At 36.1% G+C, this 22,260-nt stretch overlaps 4 protein-coding genes across 6 annotated transcripts; 2 read left to right on the forward strand and 2 right to left on the reverse strand.

Moving 5' to 3' along the window:
• Positions 1-25: 25 nt before the first annotated feature.
• Positions 26-10,138, reverse strand: LOC124645716. Of its 3 annotated transcripts, none has more exons than XM_047185574.1 (4): positions 9,762-10,138; positions 3,992-4,091; positions 3,099-3,280; positions 26-2,877 (listed from the first exon to the last, which is right to left on the reverse strand). In XM_047185574.1, the coding sequence occupies exons 1-4, from the start codon at positions 9,866-9,868 to the stop codon at positions 2,550-2,552; spliced, it is 717 nt and encodes a 238-aa protein (XP_047041530.1). In that variant the 5' UTR covers positions 9,869-10,138; the 3' UTR covers positions 26-2,549. The 3 variants fall into 3 exon arrangements, with proteins under 3 accessions (XP_047041530.1, XP_047041533.1, XP_047041531.1); XM_047185577.1 differs by lacking the exon at positions 9,762-10,138 and adding an exon at positions 9,519-9,688; XM_047185575.1 differs by lacking the exon at positions 9,762-10,138 and adding an exon at positions 4,742-5,756.
• A 427-nt stretch (positions 10,139-10,565) lies between these two features.
• On the forward strand, positions 10,566-16,454 carry LOC124645968 (uncharacterized protein C630.12). The gene is made up of 6 exons (XM_047185965.1): positions 10,566-10,700; positions 10,953-11,168; positions 11,871-12,033; positions 13,007-13,258; positions 13,700-13,925; positions 14,301-16,454. Exons 1-6 carry the CDS (start codon positions 10,684-10,686, stop codon positions 14,492-14,494), a joined length of 1,068 nt encoding a protein of 355 aa, XP_047041921.1. The 5' UTR covers positions 10,566-10,683; the 3' UTR covers positions 14,495-16,454.
• LOC124645967 (phosphatidylinositol-glycan biosynthesis class W protein-like) lies at positions 15,644-18,070 on the reverse strand. Its single transcript, XM_047185964.1, has one exon. The coding sequence runs from the start codon at positions 17,855-17,857 to the stop codon at positions 16,547-16,549; it is 1,311 nt and encodes a 436-aa protein (XP_047041920.1). The 5' UTR covers positions 17,858-18,070; the 3' UTR covers positions 15,644-16,546.
• An 882-nt stretch (positions 18,071-18,952) lies between these two features.
• On the forward strand, positions 18,953-22,258 carry LOC124646305. The gene is made up of 3 exons (XM_047186426.1): positions 18,953-19,660; positions 19,791-21,566; positions 22,073-22,258. Exons 1-3 carry the CDS (start codon positions 19,276-19,278, stop codon positions 22,120-22,122), a joined length of 2,211 nt encoding a protein of 736 aa, XP_047042382.1. The 5' UTR covers positions 18,953-19,275; the 3' UTR covers positions 22,123-22,258.
• The last annotated feature ends 2 nt before the right edge of the window (positions 22,259-22,260 follow it).

Below are 22,260 nucleotides of genomic sequence, written 5' to 3' on the forward strand. Positions count from 1 at the left end.
AACCATATAAATAAAACCAAGAAAATTATTCATGTTGTGATTTAATCACACTTGAAAACAAAGTAGTTTTTTCCAGCAGTCAAACCTGACGTCTTGACTAATTACATACAAAAAATTACGACACAATACCTACTTATATATAGGTACTCTCGGGACAAGATATCGTGGGCATATACCTCGCCTAACTTAATATTAGCACAAACTATATTAACAAAATGCATGAACGGGTTACGATAGCAACCGTGAGGTATTCCAAAAAACAATTTAAAATTATGTCAGCATCACTAGATTGTAGAAAACTGTTATAATACATCAATTTTGTATTAATCACAAAAAAAAATCTGGCCCATTGATATAGAAATAATTATACTCTTTTGTAAATGAGATGAAAATTATTGGGAAGTTGTATATGGAGGTCTTATCAATAATATGATTAAATTAAAATATAATTTCCAGTCTGTTAGAACAAGTGATACAGGAATTGCTTACTGGCTCTGCTGCATCCACATTGATGGTAACCAAGGAAAACTATTGTCACTACTGTTTATGATGATGACTGATATGATACAGGCAACATTTTTAAATTTACATTAAATTCTATGATAAAATAATACAAATAATTTACACAGAATACTCGGCCAGCAAGATACCATCAACTCCATATCCAATTCAAACTCAAAATATTTATTTGCTTCTATAAAATGTTGCCATAACTCTCCATCAATGCGGATTTAATGAATAACTATAGTTTCTACAACCTTGTCCCTAAAATAACAATTCCCATAGATCTATAACCATGTAGACAAAAGTTAGGTCATCTAGAGCTAAAAATATGTAGATCACATTTCCTAAGATATCAAATAGTCAGATAAGGCGATGTTATTTCTACGGTAGTTATACATGTTACGATAGTTCGGAGGTTATTATGGAAATTAAATATTGCACATCGTACGGACATGAGTGAACATGGCCGGAATTCGTTTAGAAGTGCCTGTCTTTGACGCAGGTAGTTGAGTTATTTGAAATTGCAGCTGTGAGAATTAAAATTATCGACTTTTTAGGTAAGAAGAAATGTGAGCTGAATTACAGATTCTAGTTACTACAAGATGTATTTCAAGATAAACAAATACCCACTCTTCTGAAATTATTCAAAATCGTTGAGCAAAACACAAGTTACTCACATCATTTCATGTCAATAATCTTCTTTTTACTTGTTTTGCCTATTCTACCCGCATAAATAAGACACTTCTACAAAACCGTAACATGTAAGTTCACCTATATAACTAGTACTTGCCCTAATTCATGAGGTGGCACAATAAGACTGTTAATCATTCACTTTGTCAGTAATGGTGACTGTTTGGTTATAAACACATTATAACTTAAATTTAAATTAAGATCGGCGGATTAATTCAATCATCAATGCGGCTTGCATAGCTCCTGAATGCAATTTTATGAAAATATAAGAATAAGAACAAACAAGGATTATTTGTGCTATTGATTTAAGTAATGATGATTAAAAAAATAATTAAAATATTCGATTACAAGTGTAATGATCAATTAATGTTCCAGAAACCATGCAAGCCACTCCACATTACGACAATAAACCTGAAATCACAGAAATATTCGACAATATCAACCAAAAAAAAACCTTTTAATATTTTCTTACCAAGTGTAAAAGCACGCAACATATTGCCGCAACGCGAACGAGATACATTTAAATACCAATGACTATAAACATAACTACGAAGTTATCGCTTCTGCATTAATACCTACACGCTTTCGAGTGTTCACTAAGCTAACTTATCGATATAAATTATATACATTACGCGTTCTATACACTGAACGCTTCTAGTTATATTTACAATAAAGTTTTGGATGCTTTGGCTAACAATAGGGCACTCGCTTAAGTCTGTCTCGTCAAGTTATTTGGTGTGCTGCTAAATAAAATCTCGATTTAAGGACTTTTAAATAAAGGTAATCATATATAATAGTGGTGCGACATAAAATCTATATTGTTGTTGTTGACTCCAGCCAGCCTCAAAACAACATTTTAGACATTTTCAGGTAATTGAAAAATAATAAAATATTCTAAAGTGATGGGACATGATATTTAGCAGAACACCAAGCCATAAGAGACCGCTTTACAATTCATTCCTATAAAACTACGTTAATAATTTCAAGTTCGTAGGAACCAACGTGATAGGCTACTGTATTGGAACAAATACACGAATTTGAACCCTATGAAAAGTAATACTGGGCTTGTAATAGCTCGCTATACCTCCACGTACAATATTAGAAGCCGCATCAGTATCACAGAGCCATTAAAACCCGTAGCTTAAGAATTTCAGTCGAAACTTTAGCGCAAACACTATCCACGAGAAACATTAGATCTTAATGGTAATTTTATAAAAGCTACTATTCTAAACGCTATAAAATATAAACGTCCACGTAATAAAATTGGACAGTAAATCCGGACAAGTTGGCAAGAGATATTTCGATAATTTGCGCGAAAACTTCAACTGTGAATTCTGTGGTGGATTAACAAACTATTAGCTGGGGTTGGAGGACTTGTGGTTTTGGGGGACATCTGTGGATTCGTGGGAGCACTCGTTCATGGGTTGTACTCGAGGGGAGACCGGCCTGAAGGTGCACTCGAGGGAGTCGGAGTCGGGGGTGCCGGGCGTGGACGGCGTGAGTCTGTCGGACGTGCACATGCGCTTGGACAGCGGCGAGTCGGCCTCGTCGCAGCGCCGCTTGTTGGGCAGCATGTTGGGCCGGCTCACCGGACTGAAGCTCGACGCGCGGATCGCGATGGGCGATAAACTCCGCCGCGTCGTGTATTTCCGTGTCGGGGAAGGGGAGACAACAGGTGAAAACCTGGAATTGATGTTTGTAGTAATATCAAACAGGGTAATTTTAAACATTTGTGAGTATTTGAGACAATATAGGAGAAGGCTGCATAGCCAAACAGACATTCATTCCTGATAAAATCCAATGTCTTGCTTTCCTAATTTTACCATATGAATCTGGAATTTCATTCTATCTGTTGGTTACAATTCAAAGAAAGAAGCAAGTTGAACCGTAATGTAGATGCTTACCTAGGTATCCTAGTAGGTGAATTAGCGAGTCCGGCCACCAGGGTCAGATCCTCACAGGACTGCCCCATCTGCATGGCGGTGTGTATCTCTCTCTCATGCGCTACCTCGCGCGTGTTGCTCACGTCGGCGCACTCTTCAGCTCGCAGCTGGTTTACCCGGGGAGCCATCCGCGCCCATGAGCTCTGGAGAAAGAAAATATTATTATAGAAACAGTGTGGCCATGGAGATTGTCATCCGTCATTGGTTGTAACAGCTAGGGCAAGGTACATCATGCGATTTGATTAAAGTCCTAATCGGCTGAGATTACCGTAGATGTAGGATTCACCATACTAAAATAGACTTAAATAACGATAGCAAAAATTATATAAGACGAGATATTATGGCACCATGTGCCGAAAGTGAAAATTGGTATATTCGGTGCCGAAATATGTGTAGGTAAGGAATCATTAATCTTGCATAAAAGGTGAATGTACTAAAAAAATATACATAGAAACGGCAAGTTCTTGTTATGTAAATATTTATTTTCAGTGTATGCACGTTATGTGTTTTTTCTTTCAAACATTACACGTGCGTGAATAATTTGTGTCCTTTGAACTGCCGCGTCAATCGTCTTTTGACAAAGCCTCGCGCAAGCGACAGCCAGGGCTGTTATGTTTTTATCGGAAATTTACAGCGTTTTGCACGCGCAAAAACATACGGACATTTTTCTTGGATGATACTCAGTATAGTTCTTATATGTTATAACGACAGGTCAGGTTGTTATAACACTGGTCAACATCAGGTTAACCATATTTGTGTAAAATATGCCCCTTCTCTAACTTGATTTTAAGGAAATTAAATGATTCCTGCTTATAAATTCTCAAAATTCTTTAAATAAAATAAGTAATACTTACAGCTACATTGACGGGCGAGGTGACGGGGCCGAAGGTGCCGCTATGCCTGCGCGTGCGCGTCAGGTTGTTGTTGGAGAACATGCTGAATATTGACGTATTCCTGTAACAATACACGTTTCTACGTAAGGTTTCAAATTAATCCAGATGTACATGTCTAGACAAAACTTTCAATTAAGTATTTAGTAGAGGTTTCAGGCAGGGATTATTTTTTGCAGTTGTATATAGCCCTTGAACCCAGCACTTTCCACCAGGTGTCACTAGCGAGCATAAATCTAAAAGGATACTTTACATCTTTTAAAAACATTTAAATATATTCTCATCATCAGTCAATTTCAAAGGAGCTACAATGTTACAAAGTAACATTTAAAACGATTCATTTGAAGAAGCAACAGAGCATTGTACGTAAATTCTCGAGACTGGACAATTTGCATATTCTATTACAGATATCGATTCTACACCCACATCGGTACAACGACTAACCAATGGACATGTTGATTTCATGGAAATTTTGTGCAATCTTGCACGCTACTGCAGGGGAATTGGTATCAATTGAGAGCGAAGCGAGGCGGGCGGTGCGACGCCGCACTCAATTAGACTATAAAGCAGAGGCTTTCCGATAGCGCGGCAATGATCCGAGTGGGAAACCATTGCATGAAAACGTCGAAGAAATGAAGACATATTTTTCGAACAGAACATTGACTGTAGGTACGACGAACATCGTGTTAGGTACCTCTTACGACATAAACTTACCTAGCTGGATATGTCTCTTCGACAATTTTGATAAGATGTAATTGATTTGCAGTGTTTTCAATAGGAACTAATCTGAGTTAGAATCTCAAATGACTGATCCGCTGCGATTTATCAAACTGACAACTGAACATTATATTTCCTCCAAATTATGTCCCATGTCACGAACGTGGAAATCGTTCCCCCAACGGGATTAAACTCCGCAGCTCAGCGGAAATCATTGCCAACAGCACTGTCCAATACTGGAGTGTATAATGGCTTATTTTATTACAAGATGACACAGATTTAGAACACGCCAGAAAAGTCGTCACTTTATGTACCAACCTACGTATGGGTAGGTACTTCAAAACCGCAGAACACTATTACCCTAAAAACAAAGACAGCATACTAACAGACTTAGTAACTGCGCAGCAATGAGGTCGACGACCGGGTAAGATTATAATCTATCGCCTAGAAAGACCTACTGACTTTGGAAGATAATTAACGCAATAAATAAAACGCTTCATGAGATGCTCTTTTGAAAATTGCTACAACTTGAACTGTCACAGAACCCTTTCAAAACAAACTACACACATCAAAAGTTTAGGCGAAAAGCAGATTTACCAGTGGGGAAAAATTCTGCGACATGGTCGTACGATAAATCGCAATGTAGCACGACAATGCGAATAGTCGCATGTCAGCGTCTTGCGTCACGGTGGGAGGATCGCCAGAAAACGTATTGGCGAAGTATCCATGACTAAACTTTTTAGTATCCTACCAGACTTCTGCGTATAAATTTTATAGCATTCGATTAAGATTTTTTTATTACCCCTTAGGGCAATATAAAGCGAGGGCGATACTATTTTATGAAGGAACTCCAAGTGTTCTTGAAAAATTTATGGATGACCCAATTTTTGCAGCGATATACTTAGGCAATTTTTTGGCGAAGACTTTATCTATACTAATATTATAAAGCTGAAGAGTTTGTTTGTTTGTTTGAACGCGCTAATCTCAGGAACCCGATTTGAAATATTCTTTCAGTGTTAGATAGCCCATTTATCGAGGAAGGCTATAGTTTTTATCCGGGTTCGTGCAGAGGTTTCCACGGGATGCGGGTGAAACCGCTGGCAGAAGCTAGTACGATATAATTTGTTTCAGTACTTTTATAACAGGCTGTTTTTACTCCGCTGAGCTCATCGTGGCAGCATTGCTTTCATTGCATTTCACTACCTGCTCATAAAGCATGTGTAATAAAACCTATATTACGCAGGTGCGTTTGTCGGTAGGCTTATTATTAAGACTTATGAAATAAAAGCAGACTTCTGTGTATTTTATGAAATAAAAGCAAACTTCTGTGCATTTTCCATATCCCATTCGCTACTATCGGCGAGTCCCCTAGGCTTGTAGCCGAAAGTGTCGTGCGATCAAATTACTTATAGAAGTTGTACACAAACCTTTACTGCAAAATAATGAATTATTTGGAGTATTTTGTGCCTTTGTCTGTCACACGTGCTCATTAACAACGATATGCGAGGAATCTACGATAATACACTTTAACAATGGGATCGTCAGCGCGAAATTGCGCCGTAATCCATGGCACTTTTCTTGGCATACCCAATTAAACGAAAATAGATCTAAATAAACAGCGTGACATAGTTGCTTATAAAACACTTATATTCATTTACCATAACATTATACAGATATCGGGCCCGTCGTGAGACAATAATAACAGACAGTGTTGCGTGCTCCAATAACAATTACTGTTTATAATACTATTTCATTTCAACTATAGTCGTTCGAGTGTTTTATCTATCACGATCTTCGTATGACATGCATACTTGCATGTTTTGAAGGACCACTACACAAACGAATTTCGTGTTTTTCAACTTCTGATAAATAAATAAAACACGTGGCTTTCAATTCTGTGTAGCTTGCATCTTGACGCGAGATATAGGACTCAATCGATGTAAACGAGCTTCAAAGAGAATAATGAATTCAATGCATTATGCTATGAAAGGTCGCTCGGTCTCACAATTCATTCTGAAAACATATGAGATCGGATGCCATTGCCAACGCACTCACAAATTATATGCAGTCCTTTTCAGAGATGTTTATTGTGAGGGATAGGATAGAGAAAGACTCCATAGAATAAAGAAAAATGTAAACTCCTAGGAATTCAAAATATTTGAAATAAGTAAATGTGAGCCACCAATTGTTTTGGAGGGAATATAGAGTAAAGTATAATACTAATCTAATCCCGATTTTCTAGAACAATCAATTTTTTAACTTTCCATGAATCCATGGTGTGACTTAAAACACATGGCACATACTAGAAACTAACGTTCTATGATTGCGGCACATAACAGACTGATTATCACATTTGTCACAAGAAAACAATTTACAGACAGGTTTGTTCTGCAATTTAGCGGTGCTTATTGTAGTAATTAAGTAATAGCCAAGCCATAATCAGAGGTTCTCAAAGTGGCAACATGTGAACCTTGATCACGAGTCACTATGCGTATCTCACGATACACCAACACACGCTGGCAAATATCGCAACAACTTAATCGCATATATCACGCCAAAAAATGGACATTCGGAAGATGGGATACAAGCCTACTTACATACGTATGCAAGTGCATGGTACTCAACATGGTTACTCTTGGGTAACCATTAGCAGCACAAACAAAAATAACACCATATTTTTGTGTACTGGTTGTACTTCGTCAAATGGTCAGAAGAGTAACAGGTGTATGTGTGAAGAAGTTTGAGAAACTCTGACAAAGGTGATAGGCCAGAGTTTAATTGATATATTGGATCCTATAGCGTTGAAAACACGGATTACTAGTTGTCAACATGTTGTTGAACAATATTGATACAAATGCAGGAAAAAGTAGGGAGAACTTTTAGATAAATGTATAACAAAAACAACTTGTAACATGCAAAACAAAATGCAAATAGTATTACATTATTTATAGCTAAATAATTCATCATCTTCGTTTGCTAAATCAATTATTTACTTCTGCCAAACACCATTCTTATGATCATCATCTGCCTAGCCATTTTCCGAACTATGTTCAGCTTCCAGTCTGATTGTATGCAACTGAGTTACTCAACCCAGTTAACCGGGCAACCCAATACCCTTGGCAAAACTCCATTCTTATAATAAATAATTAAAAACAGATAATAAAACGAACTAGTATATACTCCATCTAAATCAGAATGTAATCTGTTAAAATTTTGTCATTAATTACTTATGTGATGTTTAGTTTGCTGTATGCAGACACAAAAAGATTATTCCTATTTTAAAATTAATTAATATAAGTACCTAACTACCTGGTTTTTTGTACGTATATTACACCTAAAATATGCTTGCCAAGTTCAATGATAATAGTCTTGAACATAGCAAGCAATTTATCAGAAAATGTGATATTTATCTAAAGAAATATATTTCAGATAGCATTGGGAGATAGTGTTCAAAAGAAATTGTGCTCTTACTAATAAATAAAGTTATGTTGTGCATGGTGATTCATTTATACTACAATAAAAAGAGAAATTTTTTGTTTGTTTGCTTGTATGAAACCTCAGAAATTACTAAACCAAGAAATTGTCTGCCAATAAAGCTTATATTATTACCCTGATAAGCCCTGATTTCTATAATCAAATAAAGCTCCAGGCAGAAGCTAGTATATTTTGATCCAAGATATATTGCAAAGCAAGCATTTTGGACATAATAAACATAGGTACTTCTAGATTATTTGAGCTTGTTAAATCAACTATATAAATAATTTATCTATTGAAATATGGGCCCACCATATGCGTCATAGCATATACCCAGAAATTCCTTATACATGCAGTAAATTTATAGATTATAGTATGTTATTGGTTCTGCAGCCGAAAATCGATCTCAGTGGCGTGCACTTGGAGAGGTCTATGTCCAGCAGTGGACTGCTATAGGCTGATGATGATGATGATGATGATGATTGGTTCTTAGAATATTAGTTAGTTACCATAGCAAGATAAGTGGGTGGTACAATAATAATCATGACTGGTTGATTTTCAGATTATTTACAAGTATTTTATTTGGGACAAACTTGTTCTGGGACTGTGTAAACAAAATAAGAGAATTTAAAAAAAATTAAAAATCTCTAGTATTTAAGGAACTGTCTATTACTATGTTATTATGCATATTCATAGTGTTTGTAAAAACACTTGCTTCCTCCCAGAGGTTTTAGCACTGAACAAATTTTAATCAGTCCAGTAGTTACTGAGATCAGTATGTTCATACAAACAAACTCTTCAGTTTTATAATATTAGTATAGATTTTTAAACAGGTAAATCAGTATATTTGAGAAAATTTGCCACTACTTAGTCATCCAGTGTCATTGGAACGGTTCATAAATAAGATATCTTGTTATTGTACAAAACATTGAAGTTGTCTATTTATCAATCACTACATAAATCAACAAAAGGAAGAATAGCTTGGAATGCATTAATTTCAAGTATCATTCAATGTAGGTGTTGATGAGACAAAGTGCATTTTAATTACCACATTTTCTACCCATATGGAAGTTCATAATTGGGTACTTGTATATTCTAATGGGGCATAATACATCATCACATATACACAAACCTCCTTTAGACCAGCAATCACTGAGATTCAAAAATAGAACTTATAAAAATATTAACACTATCATCAAATGAAACTTAATTAATTGAGCTTGATATAAAAATATGTGGCAGAAAAAAACATGAAATATGAAACACAAATTGATAGCTCAGCACTACCTGTGGTACTTACACATTGTCAACACATCACAAGTCAACACTGAAAAATGACGCCAAGCACTGCACTTGTACCATAACAATATACAACCAACCAGTAATGATAATATTATACTATACACCGTGAATAATGCACAAACATCGCTAAATACGGGCACAGCACCCACTGGCGACCTCAGCAGCTGTCAAAAATAGGTAAGCAGCGTAGCAACAACCGTATCACCACCGTTCGAGGCGTGTTCTATACTGATTACTTTACCTGGGCGCTACGTTCGTCGTGGGCGATGTGGCTGCCGTAGAGGCTGCCTCATTGATTAACGGTGCACTGCTGCACCTTTTTAATATGTTAGGAGCATCCACATCCATTATCTTAATGCCACCATTCGTTCACTGACGTACTATGTAGTTATATGCATCGGGATTGCCGAAACGATTAGCCCCCTACTGTTTATGTAACACTGTAAGTGCACTTACAAATAGTCTAATTAACTAATCACTCTACTGTTACAACTACATACATGTTATTTATTACGCGTAAATGAAAGGATAACACAAAATAAAATGAAAATACGCTACTCGGAAAGCTAAAAAGTGGCTCGAAGCTGACCTGTCAAATCGCCGCAATAGAGAAGCGTTCACACTTTATTTTTTATTTTAATGCTATCCGATTCTGTAGTAAATACTAAAAGCATATGAAACAAAATAGATCAAAAGTATAAAATCGGTAGCATTTTGCAAAATCGCGCTCGCAAATGTTAATTGAGTAACTCAGAATTAAATTTATCATAAAATGATTGTGAAACTGTTATATTTTTTTCTTTAATTATGAATGCTTCTAAACTAATGTCAACAATCATTTAACTTGGGCGCTCCGTTTCAGTCAGTTTTTGCATAAATAAAGCTTTATTGTAATACTAATATTTTGTTTCAATTAAAGTGTTATCGGGTGTCTCAATTTTAGAGTATCAATGTATGTTGTTCTGTAGTATTTCATTACTATCATTATTTTTATAACAACGTTAAGATTCTGATTTTTATGCTGGCCCAACTGGTAAGTAAACTTTTTGTAAAATGGAACTGCTATACTTTGTTTTGACTTTTGGGTTGCGAATATTTTCAATTTTTGAGATGAAAGCTAAAGTTAAATTATAAAAATAACAAACGAAAATTTACCAGGTAGAATGTATTTAAGGCGAAGGTGAGCATATGATTATTTTGTATTCATGATTTATTTTGAACAGTTTTATTAATGATTCTTATATTTTGAATGCGATCTTATCTTTTTTCGGAAATTACATATTTTCGTAAATGAATGTGCCTTAAAAATAGTTGGGATATATCCTGGCTAGCTTATGCTAATTCGACACAAAAGTTTAACAACATTTACTGTATGTTGTAGCTACAAACATGAATTTACGCATGGCTAACTTTATATACTTTTCGATTCCAGTACCACTGTGAAATATGTGTTGGCGGCTGTTCTCGGGGCCGTGATCTACTGCGAATGGTTCATCTACCTCGTGGAGCAGCAGTACTGGGTCGACCTGGAGTGCCAGGACCATGACACCTCTTGTACTAAGATATTGTTCATAGCTGACCCTCAGATTCAGGGTGATGAAGCGGTCCCACCTCCCTTAAGCTACATCTTCAATTGGGACAGTGACCGGTAAGTCCAACCGTCCAAACAAATTATCTTTTACCTTATTCTTGAGTAACACTCACAATTTCTTATCATATTTTGTCCTTCTTTTATCTGAGAATTTAGGTAAGATAAAATGTTATGCATCACTTTTTATCTATTACCTAAAACTTCAATGTCTAGTAACTGCTAAAAAGGAATACCCAAATAAATATTTTTCACTGTACCTAAATGATTGGCAAACTTTGTTATACATAGAAGGAAAAAGACAGTGTTATTCATAATATACTATTATTGACTTTGAGAAACTATTCTCAAAGTCAATTAGATCCCAGATAAGATCAGCCTATCAATAAAATGATATCTAAGATAGATTTTAAAGTCAAAAATTTCATAATCAATTTTGAACTATTGTAAACAGTTAAAATTGATATAATTAAGAGAATAAATAGAGCTATGCCACATGATATCAGTTTCACATACCAAACATCTTTACCCTTATCCATCCTAAGATTAATTATTTAAAGTCCTAGTGATAATTCTTCTAGCCAAACATAAACTCCAAAACTTATAAAATATACAAAATTATTTATATCAGAATTAGTGCTAGCTTTAAATTATTCAGTATTTTCAAGGTTGATGAATCCTTTTTTTAATATGACATTCTATGATAGGAGGCTGTGTATAGCTAGTTTAGCTTCTGATAGATGCTTTCATAAAATATTCCAGGTACTTAAGATCAACGTTCAAGTCAGTTGTGGATTACTTCAAGCCGGATATCCTGGTGTACTTGGGAGACCTGATGGATGAGGGGTCCATAGCCACCATGCCACAGTTCCATGGCTATGCCAAGAGATTAGCTAACATATTTGATTGGGATTTTCCTGCAGTGGTTAGTATTGTGGTGTATTTCAACTTGAATATCTCAAACTGCATTCATAAGCTTGTGGCACATTATAGCAGCACGGCAACAGCACGGCTGCAGCACGGCGTCGCCTCGAATTAAGACTACGGCGAGCGGACAGCGCGCCAACCACGCGCTGTCCGCTCGCCGTCGGCGCGCCGTCCGCTCGCCGTCGGCGCGCCGTCCGCGCGCCGGCCGCGAGGTGTAAGCTTGCTGTCACCGCAAACTCAATATTATTTTAAGACGATTATGATTGATGTTATGATTGAACACGACGTAATGACGTTGTTTCGCTGCCGGCTCGGAGTCGGCGGGCAATTAGCACGCCGTCGGCGCGCTATACGCATGAGGACCGCTCGCTTGCAGCACGCGGGCGGCGAGTCGAGTTGTGTGGAAGCGGCAAGCACGCTGACTGCTCGCCGTTGGCTTTTTCATATTGACATTACGAAATATATTATAATATACACGATTTAATGCTCTAAATTGAATGACAACTTAAATGCTGGTGTGGAGCCGTGCTGTTGCGGTGCTGCTGTAATGTGCCACGTCCTATAGTCTCTCAAATCAAGGAGTCTGAATCTGAAAAGGTGCTAATAAATTGTCTGAAGAGAGTATCCAAAATTAGCTTTGAAAATATCAATAATTTTATAAAACCTTTGATGATAAATTGACTATGACCCTTGAGTTTGTTTCGCCGTTTCTTCTCAGGGATCAGTCAGTTAGGAAATGCCGGCCCCAGCATTCTTAAAATGACGTGTAAAAGTGATGTTCCAGCTTGCAAAATAAACGATTTCATTTCATTTCGAGTAAATCAACAAAAAAATTTTTTGGTACAATTTCGTCATGTTTAGTCTTCTAAACGAAATTGATGCATTACATTATAGTGACTTCCAAACAGTGCCAGTTTAACTATACCACTATAATAACTATGTATAATTCATAAATATTTTTAATTTCGCAGCAAGTCTGGTTACCAGGAGACAATGACATAGGTGGAGAGAATGAGCCGATACGTCGCGACAAAGTAGAGGAGTTTGAAAAAGTGTTTGTCCAGCCCTCCATAGTAACGTACTCCAACGTGTCCATATACAAAGTGAACGCCATCACATATACGTTCCCACAAAAAGCTGACGAGGTACCGGGAACGGATAATAATTTCAAAATTGTGGCTTCACACTATCCTGTCACTATGAGAACGATGTTTAGTAAGAAGGTGAGGTTTTTGACAATATTTTTGATCAAATAACTTGAATTAAAAAGAGATCATGGCTAAGTCTAAGTCAAAGCCACGCAGATCCTTCGATTCGATCATAAAAGTTAAGCAACGCTTCGCGCAGTCGGTCCGTGGATGGGTGCCCATCTTGTCATAGCGAGTTTTTCCATGCTTCGAAAGGTACGATAAACTGTCATTTGAACATCTTTAGCAGTCGTTACGGGTTGTCAGAAGCCAGAAAGTCTGACAACCAGTACCTCCATTAGGTTGACGAATTTACATAGGCAGTCGCTCCTTGTAAAAGACTGGTACTCAGCTGCATCTGGCTAGACTGGAAGCTGACCCCAACATAGCTGGGAAAAGACTTGGCATCAAAATCTGTTAAATAATCTTGCATTATAAAAGTCCTCATTGAAACACTAACCACATTCTTCTGTTCAGATAATAAACGCAATAAACCCCAAAATATTCTTCTGCGCGCACGACCATGAGTCTAAGTACGTGAAACAGAATAAGGACCTCACACACCGGGTCACCACTTGGTTCAACATACCCAAGTCGACACTCACCATAACGTTCAATGATGACACGTTGTATGAGATCTATGTGCCAACTTGCTCTTATAGAATGGGCACTAATTATATTGGATATGGAGCTGCTGTGCTAGGTAAGAATGCCTTTGAAATTACATTAAAATATTTTGATTTGTTTGTTGTGAGCCCAAAGGGTCCGAAACTACTGAAATGTTTTGAGAAATTCTTACACTATCGCCGGGTGATATAGGCTATATTATTATAGTAGTAAATATATTGAGCAAGCGTGGTGATTAATCCTTCTCCGTGTGAGAGGAGGCCTGTGCCCAGCAGTGGGACTATAAAAAAGGCTGTAACAGGACAGTAAATATAAGCCTAAATCTTCCTCATGAACTGACTTTATTAATAAAAGCTGCATTAAAACCTGTCATCGCCGTTGGAGTATTGTTGTTGCATTTTCATATATATTTTATAGCATAAGTATTAATAAAACCATTTTCTCCTTTCAGAAAACAACCAGAAGCACCTGAGATACACCGTTTTCTGGTCTCCACAGAGGTTTCCATTTTTATTCTTTTACCTAGCGATACTGGTGATATTATTCCTCTACTGCCTGGTATTCTGTATTGCCAAACTAATCTATAGGAAGTCTAAACCGATTGCGAAGAGCGCGGATATGTCGCCATTGTTAGAACGACTTTAGCATTCGCCCCAGCGAAATAAATATAAAATGTACTTCAGATAGCTTGCCCTTAATAGCGCTTTAATAATTGCAGTCAGTGACTTTAAATATATTTAAATAATAAAATCGCTTAACTACTACGTAAAAATCACGGCCCATGATAAAAAAAAGTCGTTGCAACTACAAATATAAATAATTTAGGTACTAAATGGAAATACGTACAAACATTTATTAATGACAAGTGAATTGATTGTTGAATTGAACAAATTAGTCATTTTCCCAGTTTAAAGTTTTTAAAAGTGATTAAATAAAAATAAATAGATATGTAGGTATATTCAAAAAATATTTCCAGTAGTAATAATGACTGTGCATCGTGCTGTGAGTAGCAAAGCCGTTATTTGCGAAAGATTATTATGTAGTTATTAAATTAATTAAAAGTACCTAAGGAATTGAATTGAACAAAATGTCTTATGGAATATTTAGTCTTGAACTATAATATATTATTATGCTAGCAGTACCAATTACTGAATTTACATAAACATGGACAAAGGCCCTCATTTAACAGCTTTAATTTACTAACAGTACAATTAGGAATTAATGATTATTATGTACAACATATAGTTTCTTATCCAGTGATTGCATTGTTCTTTGGATTTTTATGCTGTTTGTGGCCAAATTAGGGTAACAAATATTTTTTTGTTTAGTAGCTTTTATCTATATGGGCTGACTTAGACATAGGTAGTACAGTCCATCAAATAACTTTGCATTTCTGAAGTTATCCATTATACAGGCGTCGATAAAAATTATATATTATACCAACGATTTATAACATGACAACAGTATGCTCCCTACATCTACGTATATTCGATATTATTATGAGTATACAATACACATTGAATGTAGCTCATTCCAGTCTACAGTATTATGTTAGTGACCGCTAGTACTTTGTAGATTCTATATTTTAATATTAAACAGTTTTGAATGACGAAGGAACTCTTGCAGATAATAAATGACATAATTATGTAACTATACTCTCTTGTTTTATACAATATTTTTTTTTTATATTAGGTACTCAAGGGGACTGCTAATATTTTCGATATTTTCCTTAGAAAACTGTCATGACAATAATTTCAATATACTCTTAAGTTTGGTGGAATGAAAGACTGTAGGTATTAACGAAATTATTAGATATTTTTTAATCATTAACATTCTATGTAGAAAAATATAACAAAGTTTATGTATATGTCAAAGTGTATATGGAATGTATGTAAAATTGTTTTACAATAGCATTAAGCATAACATTGACAATGATGTGCATATAATTTATATTTATTACACTAAACTTATTTCTAAATAATTTGTTTTAATTTCCAGTAAAAATAATTTGTTTTAATTTCCATTTTAATTGCCAGTTTCAAGTTTCACTACCTCCAAATAAAAACCAGTTAACTACTTTAGGGGGTCACATTGAATCCTATCCTAAGTAATGAAACAGGCCAAATAGCTTAAATTGTTATATGTATAGATTGCTTAAAATTAGGAATTGAATACCTAGTGATTAGTTTGAATACTGTACAACAATGCAATATTCTGGGCATTAACAAAACCCTTGCATTTAATATATTTCAATATATAAAAACTTATACATTTCTTAAAGTAAATAAGTGTTACTTACTTAACAGTCTTCATCAATATTTAAATAAATATAATAACACCAACTTCTAATATTTGTTATTTAAAACTATAAAATACCTATAGGTAAATTCATAATTTTTGTATATCCTTATAGGTTTACAAAGTTTTATTAACAACTTGCTTCAAATAGGTTCTGTCAACTGTCCCTATGTATGCATTTGTATTATAAAGACTTTATTTATTTTTTCTAGAACTTGTTAAATGTTGTTCTAAAAATGTATAATTAATATATGCATAATGAATTGCAGTAATATTATGATGATTTATTAAAGGTTTTCTGTTAAAACTTGCATTTATTTCTCAACATTACTTCCATGTCAGCATTTTGTCCAGTTTACATATGTATAAAGAAGCCCAGTTGGGATTTTACGTAGTCACTTAGATTTTTAAACCTAATTTCTTCAAATAAATTGCAATAATTAATGTGATTATCATATAAATATTCAATACAACAAAAGTGACTAAACTAGGCACTAGTAAAGTTCTCATAGACAAATTAACAGCTCCTGTCAATAAGTTAGCTATGAGGAAATAGGACAATCCATTTGTATTTATATGGGACAGTATCACCGGGACACGGAAATTACTTCCCTTTTCTTCAACTAATACCGTTACAAAGTACAGTATACATGACATTGTAATCAAAAGTGTGTCTATGAATATACAGTATCCTGAATTTGCTAAAGTCCGTGACAATGGCCGAACAAGATCTACTGAATATGTCAAAACCCACATTATTATAGACCCATAAATAAGTTTTAATTGTGTTTCATATTTTGTGCTATTCCTATCAAGTAAGATGTTTTTTACTTGTACACCAAAGAGGTAGATAGATACATAACCTAAACAAGATGATATTCCTTCACGGTTTGCAGAAATAAGAGAGTTTCTTGGGCTATCTCCAAACACCCAGCCTTGAAGACCAAGATATAATGTGAATTCATGTACAACTAACAATAGAAAACATAAAAATAGTGAACGGTTGGAAAAATACAATATAATAGTTGATAAGACTTTACAAACTGCAATCGTGAAGAAAAAGTTCCAATGGACGCCATACTCTGTAACATGTTCCTGATAATCTACTTGTTTTACAGACACAAACCTCCCTAGACCAAGAATTACTAACACGGCTATGGTTTTCACATTCCCTTTTACAATTTTGCTAAAACTTTCTTTGTATATATCTTTATGGACTGCTCCGCTGACTACAACAAACAGCCCAACACCAGTATCCATTAAACTGTGTCCAAATCTTTCAGTTTTAGCTAGTGGTCTGGGGAAATCTTGAAAGTCTACAGCTAAGATGCATAAAGCTGTAATAAGATACGTCAGTCCTCTTAGACACGATATTAATGGTACCCTGTTATTTAGAAAGACATTTTTTGGTGCAAATTTTTTGGCTATATTGGAACATTGATATATAAGATTGCTTAGTAATACAACGAAGATGATGCAATTCAAAGTGTTAATGTATTCTGGTAGCACGGTGTGTGCGATTATCATGGGTAATACGATGACAACATACTCGTAAATATACTGCCGGCCAAGTGGGAACTGCGATTTGATCGCTATGTAGATAGAACATTGTACAGTGAATAATATACAAGCAAATGTGTGCAGCGGTGTAGAGCCGTGGTTATTCTGCATGAAGGATTCATGGTACGTCTTATATTCACTCGCATTCATTGTAGCTTGATCACCCAGCGCTGATAAGCGTTATCTTCGCAGAAGCTATCATGTAAGCGTTTATATCACTTAAAGTAACTTCGTTTTTACATAAACACATTACAGAAATGCGTGGTTTTATTTATACGTTTTCATTTATCCCAACTTGAAACAAACAAAACAATAAGTCTATTCTCTCAATTATAACCTCTAAACCAAAACAAATCGATATCACTGTCAGTGTCAACGTGTCAAGTGTCAACTAAGTCAACTTTTTTTTAATCTTGGCAAGTCGCTATAGAAAGTCAATTTAGAGAGTAAACAGGTAAAAAATAAATTGCGAACGATTTGGTAGTCTACATAACAATTTGTTTTACATCAAAACTTCCAAAAACCTCCTAGTAAATCATTCTGTGATTCTTCCGTAAAAACGTTTTTTTTGTCTTTGATTTAAATAATTACGTCCCGTGGTCACATCAAATTGATTGACAGCTAAAGCTATCACATGAATAGCACGATGGGGTACCAATACCAGAAGAAAATGATTAAAATACTTTAAATCATCAAGATGTATCAACAAAATTTTATATAAGCATTCTACACCATCAAGAACATTTTCTCATGCGACTGCTTTGCAAGAAATTTCAGCATGCTCGGAAACACATCGTCAACGATCTCAGGGACACCAATATTTTTAGCAAAACATGTAGAAGAATTGCATTTCAAGCTTCAATACTTATACTGGGAGGCGTTTTCATTGCATATTTGTACACATTATCTTTAGTTTTCCAACATTCCGTAGCGCATTTCTTAGTAGTCAACTTTTCTCAATTCGGAATCTCTACTTGCAATCAGTATTACAGCATTCTACAGTTCCTCTATTTAATGGTGATTTTAGTGTTTTCAGGAAATAAAAGAAATTTCCTCCATTGTTCCAATTATTCATTGAAGGTATCCAGTGCACATATTTCTGTACCAAATTGGCGTATAGGTACCTAGATTGACTCGCTAGATTTCATAATTTGCATTAAAATTTCAGAGCAATTCGGAACAATTAACTAGAAAGTCTTTGAGAAAACGCGCAACAATTATGGCTGTCAACTGCTTATGGTTTTTCCTAGACAAAACTAAAACTTGTTTTTTAACTATTTCTAGGTTCGTTATGCAGATCGCAGCATATCGTAAGTTTCAGTCCTTCACTCATCTACCAGCAATGTACATAAGCAACTGCTTAAAATTCAAATACCTACCTACCTATTAACAAAATATTTTTTCAGTTACTAAACCTGAGGACAAAAAGAAACTTTTAAAATCAAGTCACGCATACGGTTTCAACGATGTTGAATTTTCGTTTAGCGAATTAAATACAAAACATGAAATGTACTTACACCATTGAAACGGAAGCGGCATTGTAAGATATAAAAATATTGTTCATATTAATGAGCATTGAGAAGTCAAAAATGAACAATAATGAATCACCATTAAGTCAAAATGACGAGGAATTTCTCGCGGGCGCTCAGTCTTATTCTTCCGTTCCACGTGCTTCACGAACTCCTCTGCCAAAATACGAAGATATAGAAACGAGATTACAGAATGATCAGTGCTGCGCGTCAAGCAATAGCAGACTAAGAAGGAATAATTCTACATTTAATAGGTTTAGTTGGAGTCATTTGTTCTCCTTTCTGCCTGCGTGGATGAAAAATGCAAGTCCTACCGGTCCGACTGGTTTTGATTCGGCCGCGGAATCCAAGTCTAAAGTAAATGTTCCAAACCAAAACACGACCCATGTCCAGATGTGCCATAAATGTACACCAGAGAGTCTGGGTAAATATTTTAAAGTTCAATCCTAGAAGAATAAACAATCTTCTTTCATAATGCAATGGTTTTTACCATAGTTAGGAGATGACTCTTCTATATAATAGGTATATAATCTTATATTTTTAACGTTCCGCAGGACAACAATCACTAAATCATGAATTTTCATACAGAAAATATCCTAAAAAATCTTCATTCGAACGCATTATCTGCATAAAAAATTTTGATGATACCTCCACTATCGATCAAAGGGGTTGTTGTAACCCTATGACTACGGGCACCGCCTCATCAAGATCTTGTAATTCGAAACTAATTCAAGTTGGAATAGCTGAAGTGCCCGCACATAGAACAAAGCGTAACGCATGTATATGCAAGCAAGAAACACAGAAGCCGCCCGAACCAGAAAATAGCTCTTGCCAACAGTCTCTATCAGAAAAAGTGTGGGAATATTTACAGTCGTTGATCTCCTCTCACCGAAACGATTGTCCACGTTGTAAAAATAAACGAGGCAACGATGGGCGTTGCCCAAACCTAAAGCTAACCCCTCCAAGCTCACCATGTGGAAGTCCTAGGCCACCTTGTCAGAAACCTGAACCAACATGTCCGAACTACAAACCACCATGTCCGAACTACAAACCACCATGTCCTTACAAACCACCATGTCTGCAATCAAAACCGAAACCCAAGAGCTCAAACTCTGGTTCCTGCTGTATCAAGCGTTCCACTGATTCCAGTTTATGCAAAGAGTCCGTATTAGAGCTAGTTAAAGAATATGTTAAACAAATTACATCTGAACACAAAAATACCTGTCCACTTTGCAGTCAACAGCCTAAATGTTGCCAACCCACAGTACCGTCTTGTTTGCGATACATGCTGGAACAAGCCTGGGATTATATTAAAAAGACTTGTGAATATAATTTTAGTAACCCAGTTCCTCCTCCTCCTGCTCTCCCTCCTCCTACAGTGCCTCCTTGCCCGAATCCGGGAATTTTAAAATATACAACATCTAAATCGGCGTGTGGTTGCGGCATCTCTAAACCAGACAGTGCAGACAAAAAGGCAACTCAAAAATGTATTTGTGCGTCGCCGCCATTGCCGCCAATGCCGCCAAAGCCGTGTAGATCTGAGATGGAGGATACTCACGAACGTAGACCTTGCTGCACGCCATGCTGCAGGCACAATCCCCCAAGTATACAGCCGTCGCAATCATATAATGGATCCCATGATAAATCTTCCTGTTTATCTCAATCAAAAGCCAAAAACCAATCGATATATTCATATAATGACTTTCAAACATATAATGACATTCTATCATATAATGACCTTCAATCAAATAATGACCTTCAATCAAATAATGACCTTCAATCAAATAATGACCTTCAATGCTATGATGATCCGTTTTGTAAAGTGAGTTTCAGTAGGTGCCCCTCTGCAAGTATGTTAGAACGTGAAATAATTGGTTACCGGAGTAGCACCGAATGTGGAAGAAATAGGAAACGTTCAAACGGCATGCAAGGTTTGAGCCTAACTATGGCCCCAAAAGACCACAAATTCTGCACTTCCCCCAATGATTGTAAACATGCAAAATCAGCTCTTGAGAATACGGAAAAAGAGCAGGTTGACTGTGACGAGACTTGTTCAGGACCTTGCAATGTTCCAAAATGTTGTGATATTGATAGTTCCGAGCAAGAAGCGCAGCCTCCTGTGCTAGAGTGTTCAGGAAGCTGCTCGGGACGGCAGTCGCAACACAAGACCGTGCTGAGGACAGAGCGCGATGAGGAAGCCGAATATGAAGCCATGCTCGAAAAAAAATTTGCAGAAATGGTTGCAAAAAAACTGGAGAAGGCACAAGAAGTTTGCGATGAGGGATGCGACTGCTTGACCTGTATCGCAAGCGCTGTTACTTCTCACAGAGGTATTGTCTGATATTTATTTATATATCTATTGGAGAACATGATAGTTTTATTTCTGCCTAGCTTCTGGCAGCTGTTTCACCTGCTTCTCGAGGAAATGTTTACCAGCACCCGGTTAATAAGTAGCCTATATAATATTCCAATAAACATATGTCTTTTTTAATGGGTAATCATTAAATGACCCCTCCCGATAAGTATCCAGGATGAGGGAGTGGCAGACGCTTACTGACTAAAAACCACCATGTTCCTTCTTAAGGCCTTTATGTAGGTACCAGAGCCGCGATAACTCTTTCGAATAATCCTGGCAGGCTTTGGCCCCGGTGGGCTCTACTGGGATATATACATATGAATACCTAAGCTTTATTACTGCCAAGTTTCATCTAAATCCATTCAGTCGATTTTGCGTGAAAGAGAATCAAGAATCCATTTGCACCTCGTCCTCGCTCAACGCCGAAGGTGTCGAGGTTCTATTCTCGACAGTACTAATCATGTCATTTGTTTGTTTTAGGTGGATCGGATAACCAGAAAGATCCACACAACTACAGATATTATTATTGAGATAATTTGGCAAGAAGATCATAAGTAATCCTCAAAAGCGATTCCTACATCTTTGGGCCGATTGCTTACATATTTTATAATCTCAATGATTAAGAAAAACAGGTGGGAGAGTGCGTAAAACTTTCAATTAAACCAAAT

This window comes from Helicoverpa zea, chromosome 3 (assembly GCF_022581195.2).
Source record: "Helicoverpa zea isolate HzStark_Cry1AcR chromosome 3, ilHelZeax1.1, whole genome shotgun sequence".
In the NCBI taxonomy this organism is placed as follows: Eukaryota; Metazoa; Arthropoda; class Insecta; order Lepidoptera; family Noctuidae; genus Helicoverpa; species Helicoverpa zea.

Bases quoted from the DNA above. Each gene is read 5' to 3' on its own strand.
- LOC124645716 (XM_047185574.1), bottom strand. From the start codon at position 9,868: ATGGATGTGGATGCTCCTAACATATTAAAAAGGTGCAGCAGTGCACCG. The intron at 4,092-9,761 runs GTAAAGTAATCA...GTATTGTTACAG, and splicing joins ACGACGAACGTAGCGCCCAG to GAATACGTCAATATTCAGCA. The intron at 2,878-3,098 runs GTAAGCATCTAC...CATCAATTCCAG, and splicing joins TCACCTACTAGGATACCTAG to GTTTTCACCTGTTGTCTCCC.
- LOC124645968 (XM_047185965.1), top strand. The intron at 13,259-13,699 runs GTGAGGTTTTTG...TCTTCTGTTCAG, and splicing joins GAACGATGTTTAGTAAGAAG to ATAATAAACGCAATAAACCC. The intron at 13,926-14,300 runs GTAAGAATGCCT...TTCTCCTTTCAG, and splicing joins ATATGGAGCTGCTGTGCTAG to AAAACAACCAGAAGCACCTG.
- LOC124645967 (XM_047185964.1), bottom strand. From the start codon at position 17,857: ATGAATGCGAGTGAATATAAGACGTACCATGAATCCTTCATGCAGAAT.
- LOC124646305 (XM_047186426.1), top strand. From the start codon at position 19,276: ATGAGCATTGAGAAGTCAAAAATGAACAATAATGAATCACCATTAAGT. The intron at 19,661-19,790 runs GTAAATATTTTA...AACGTTCCGCAG, and splicing joins ATGTACACCAGAGAGTCTGG to GACAACAATCACTAAATCAT. The intron at 21,567-22,072 runs GTATTGTCTGAT...TGTTTGTTTTAG, and splicing joins CGCTGTTACTTCTCACAGAG to GTGGATCGGATAACCAGAAA.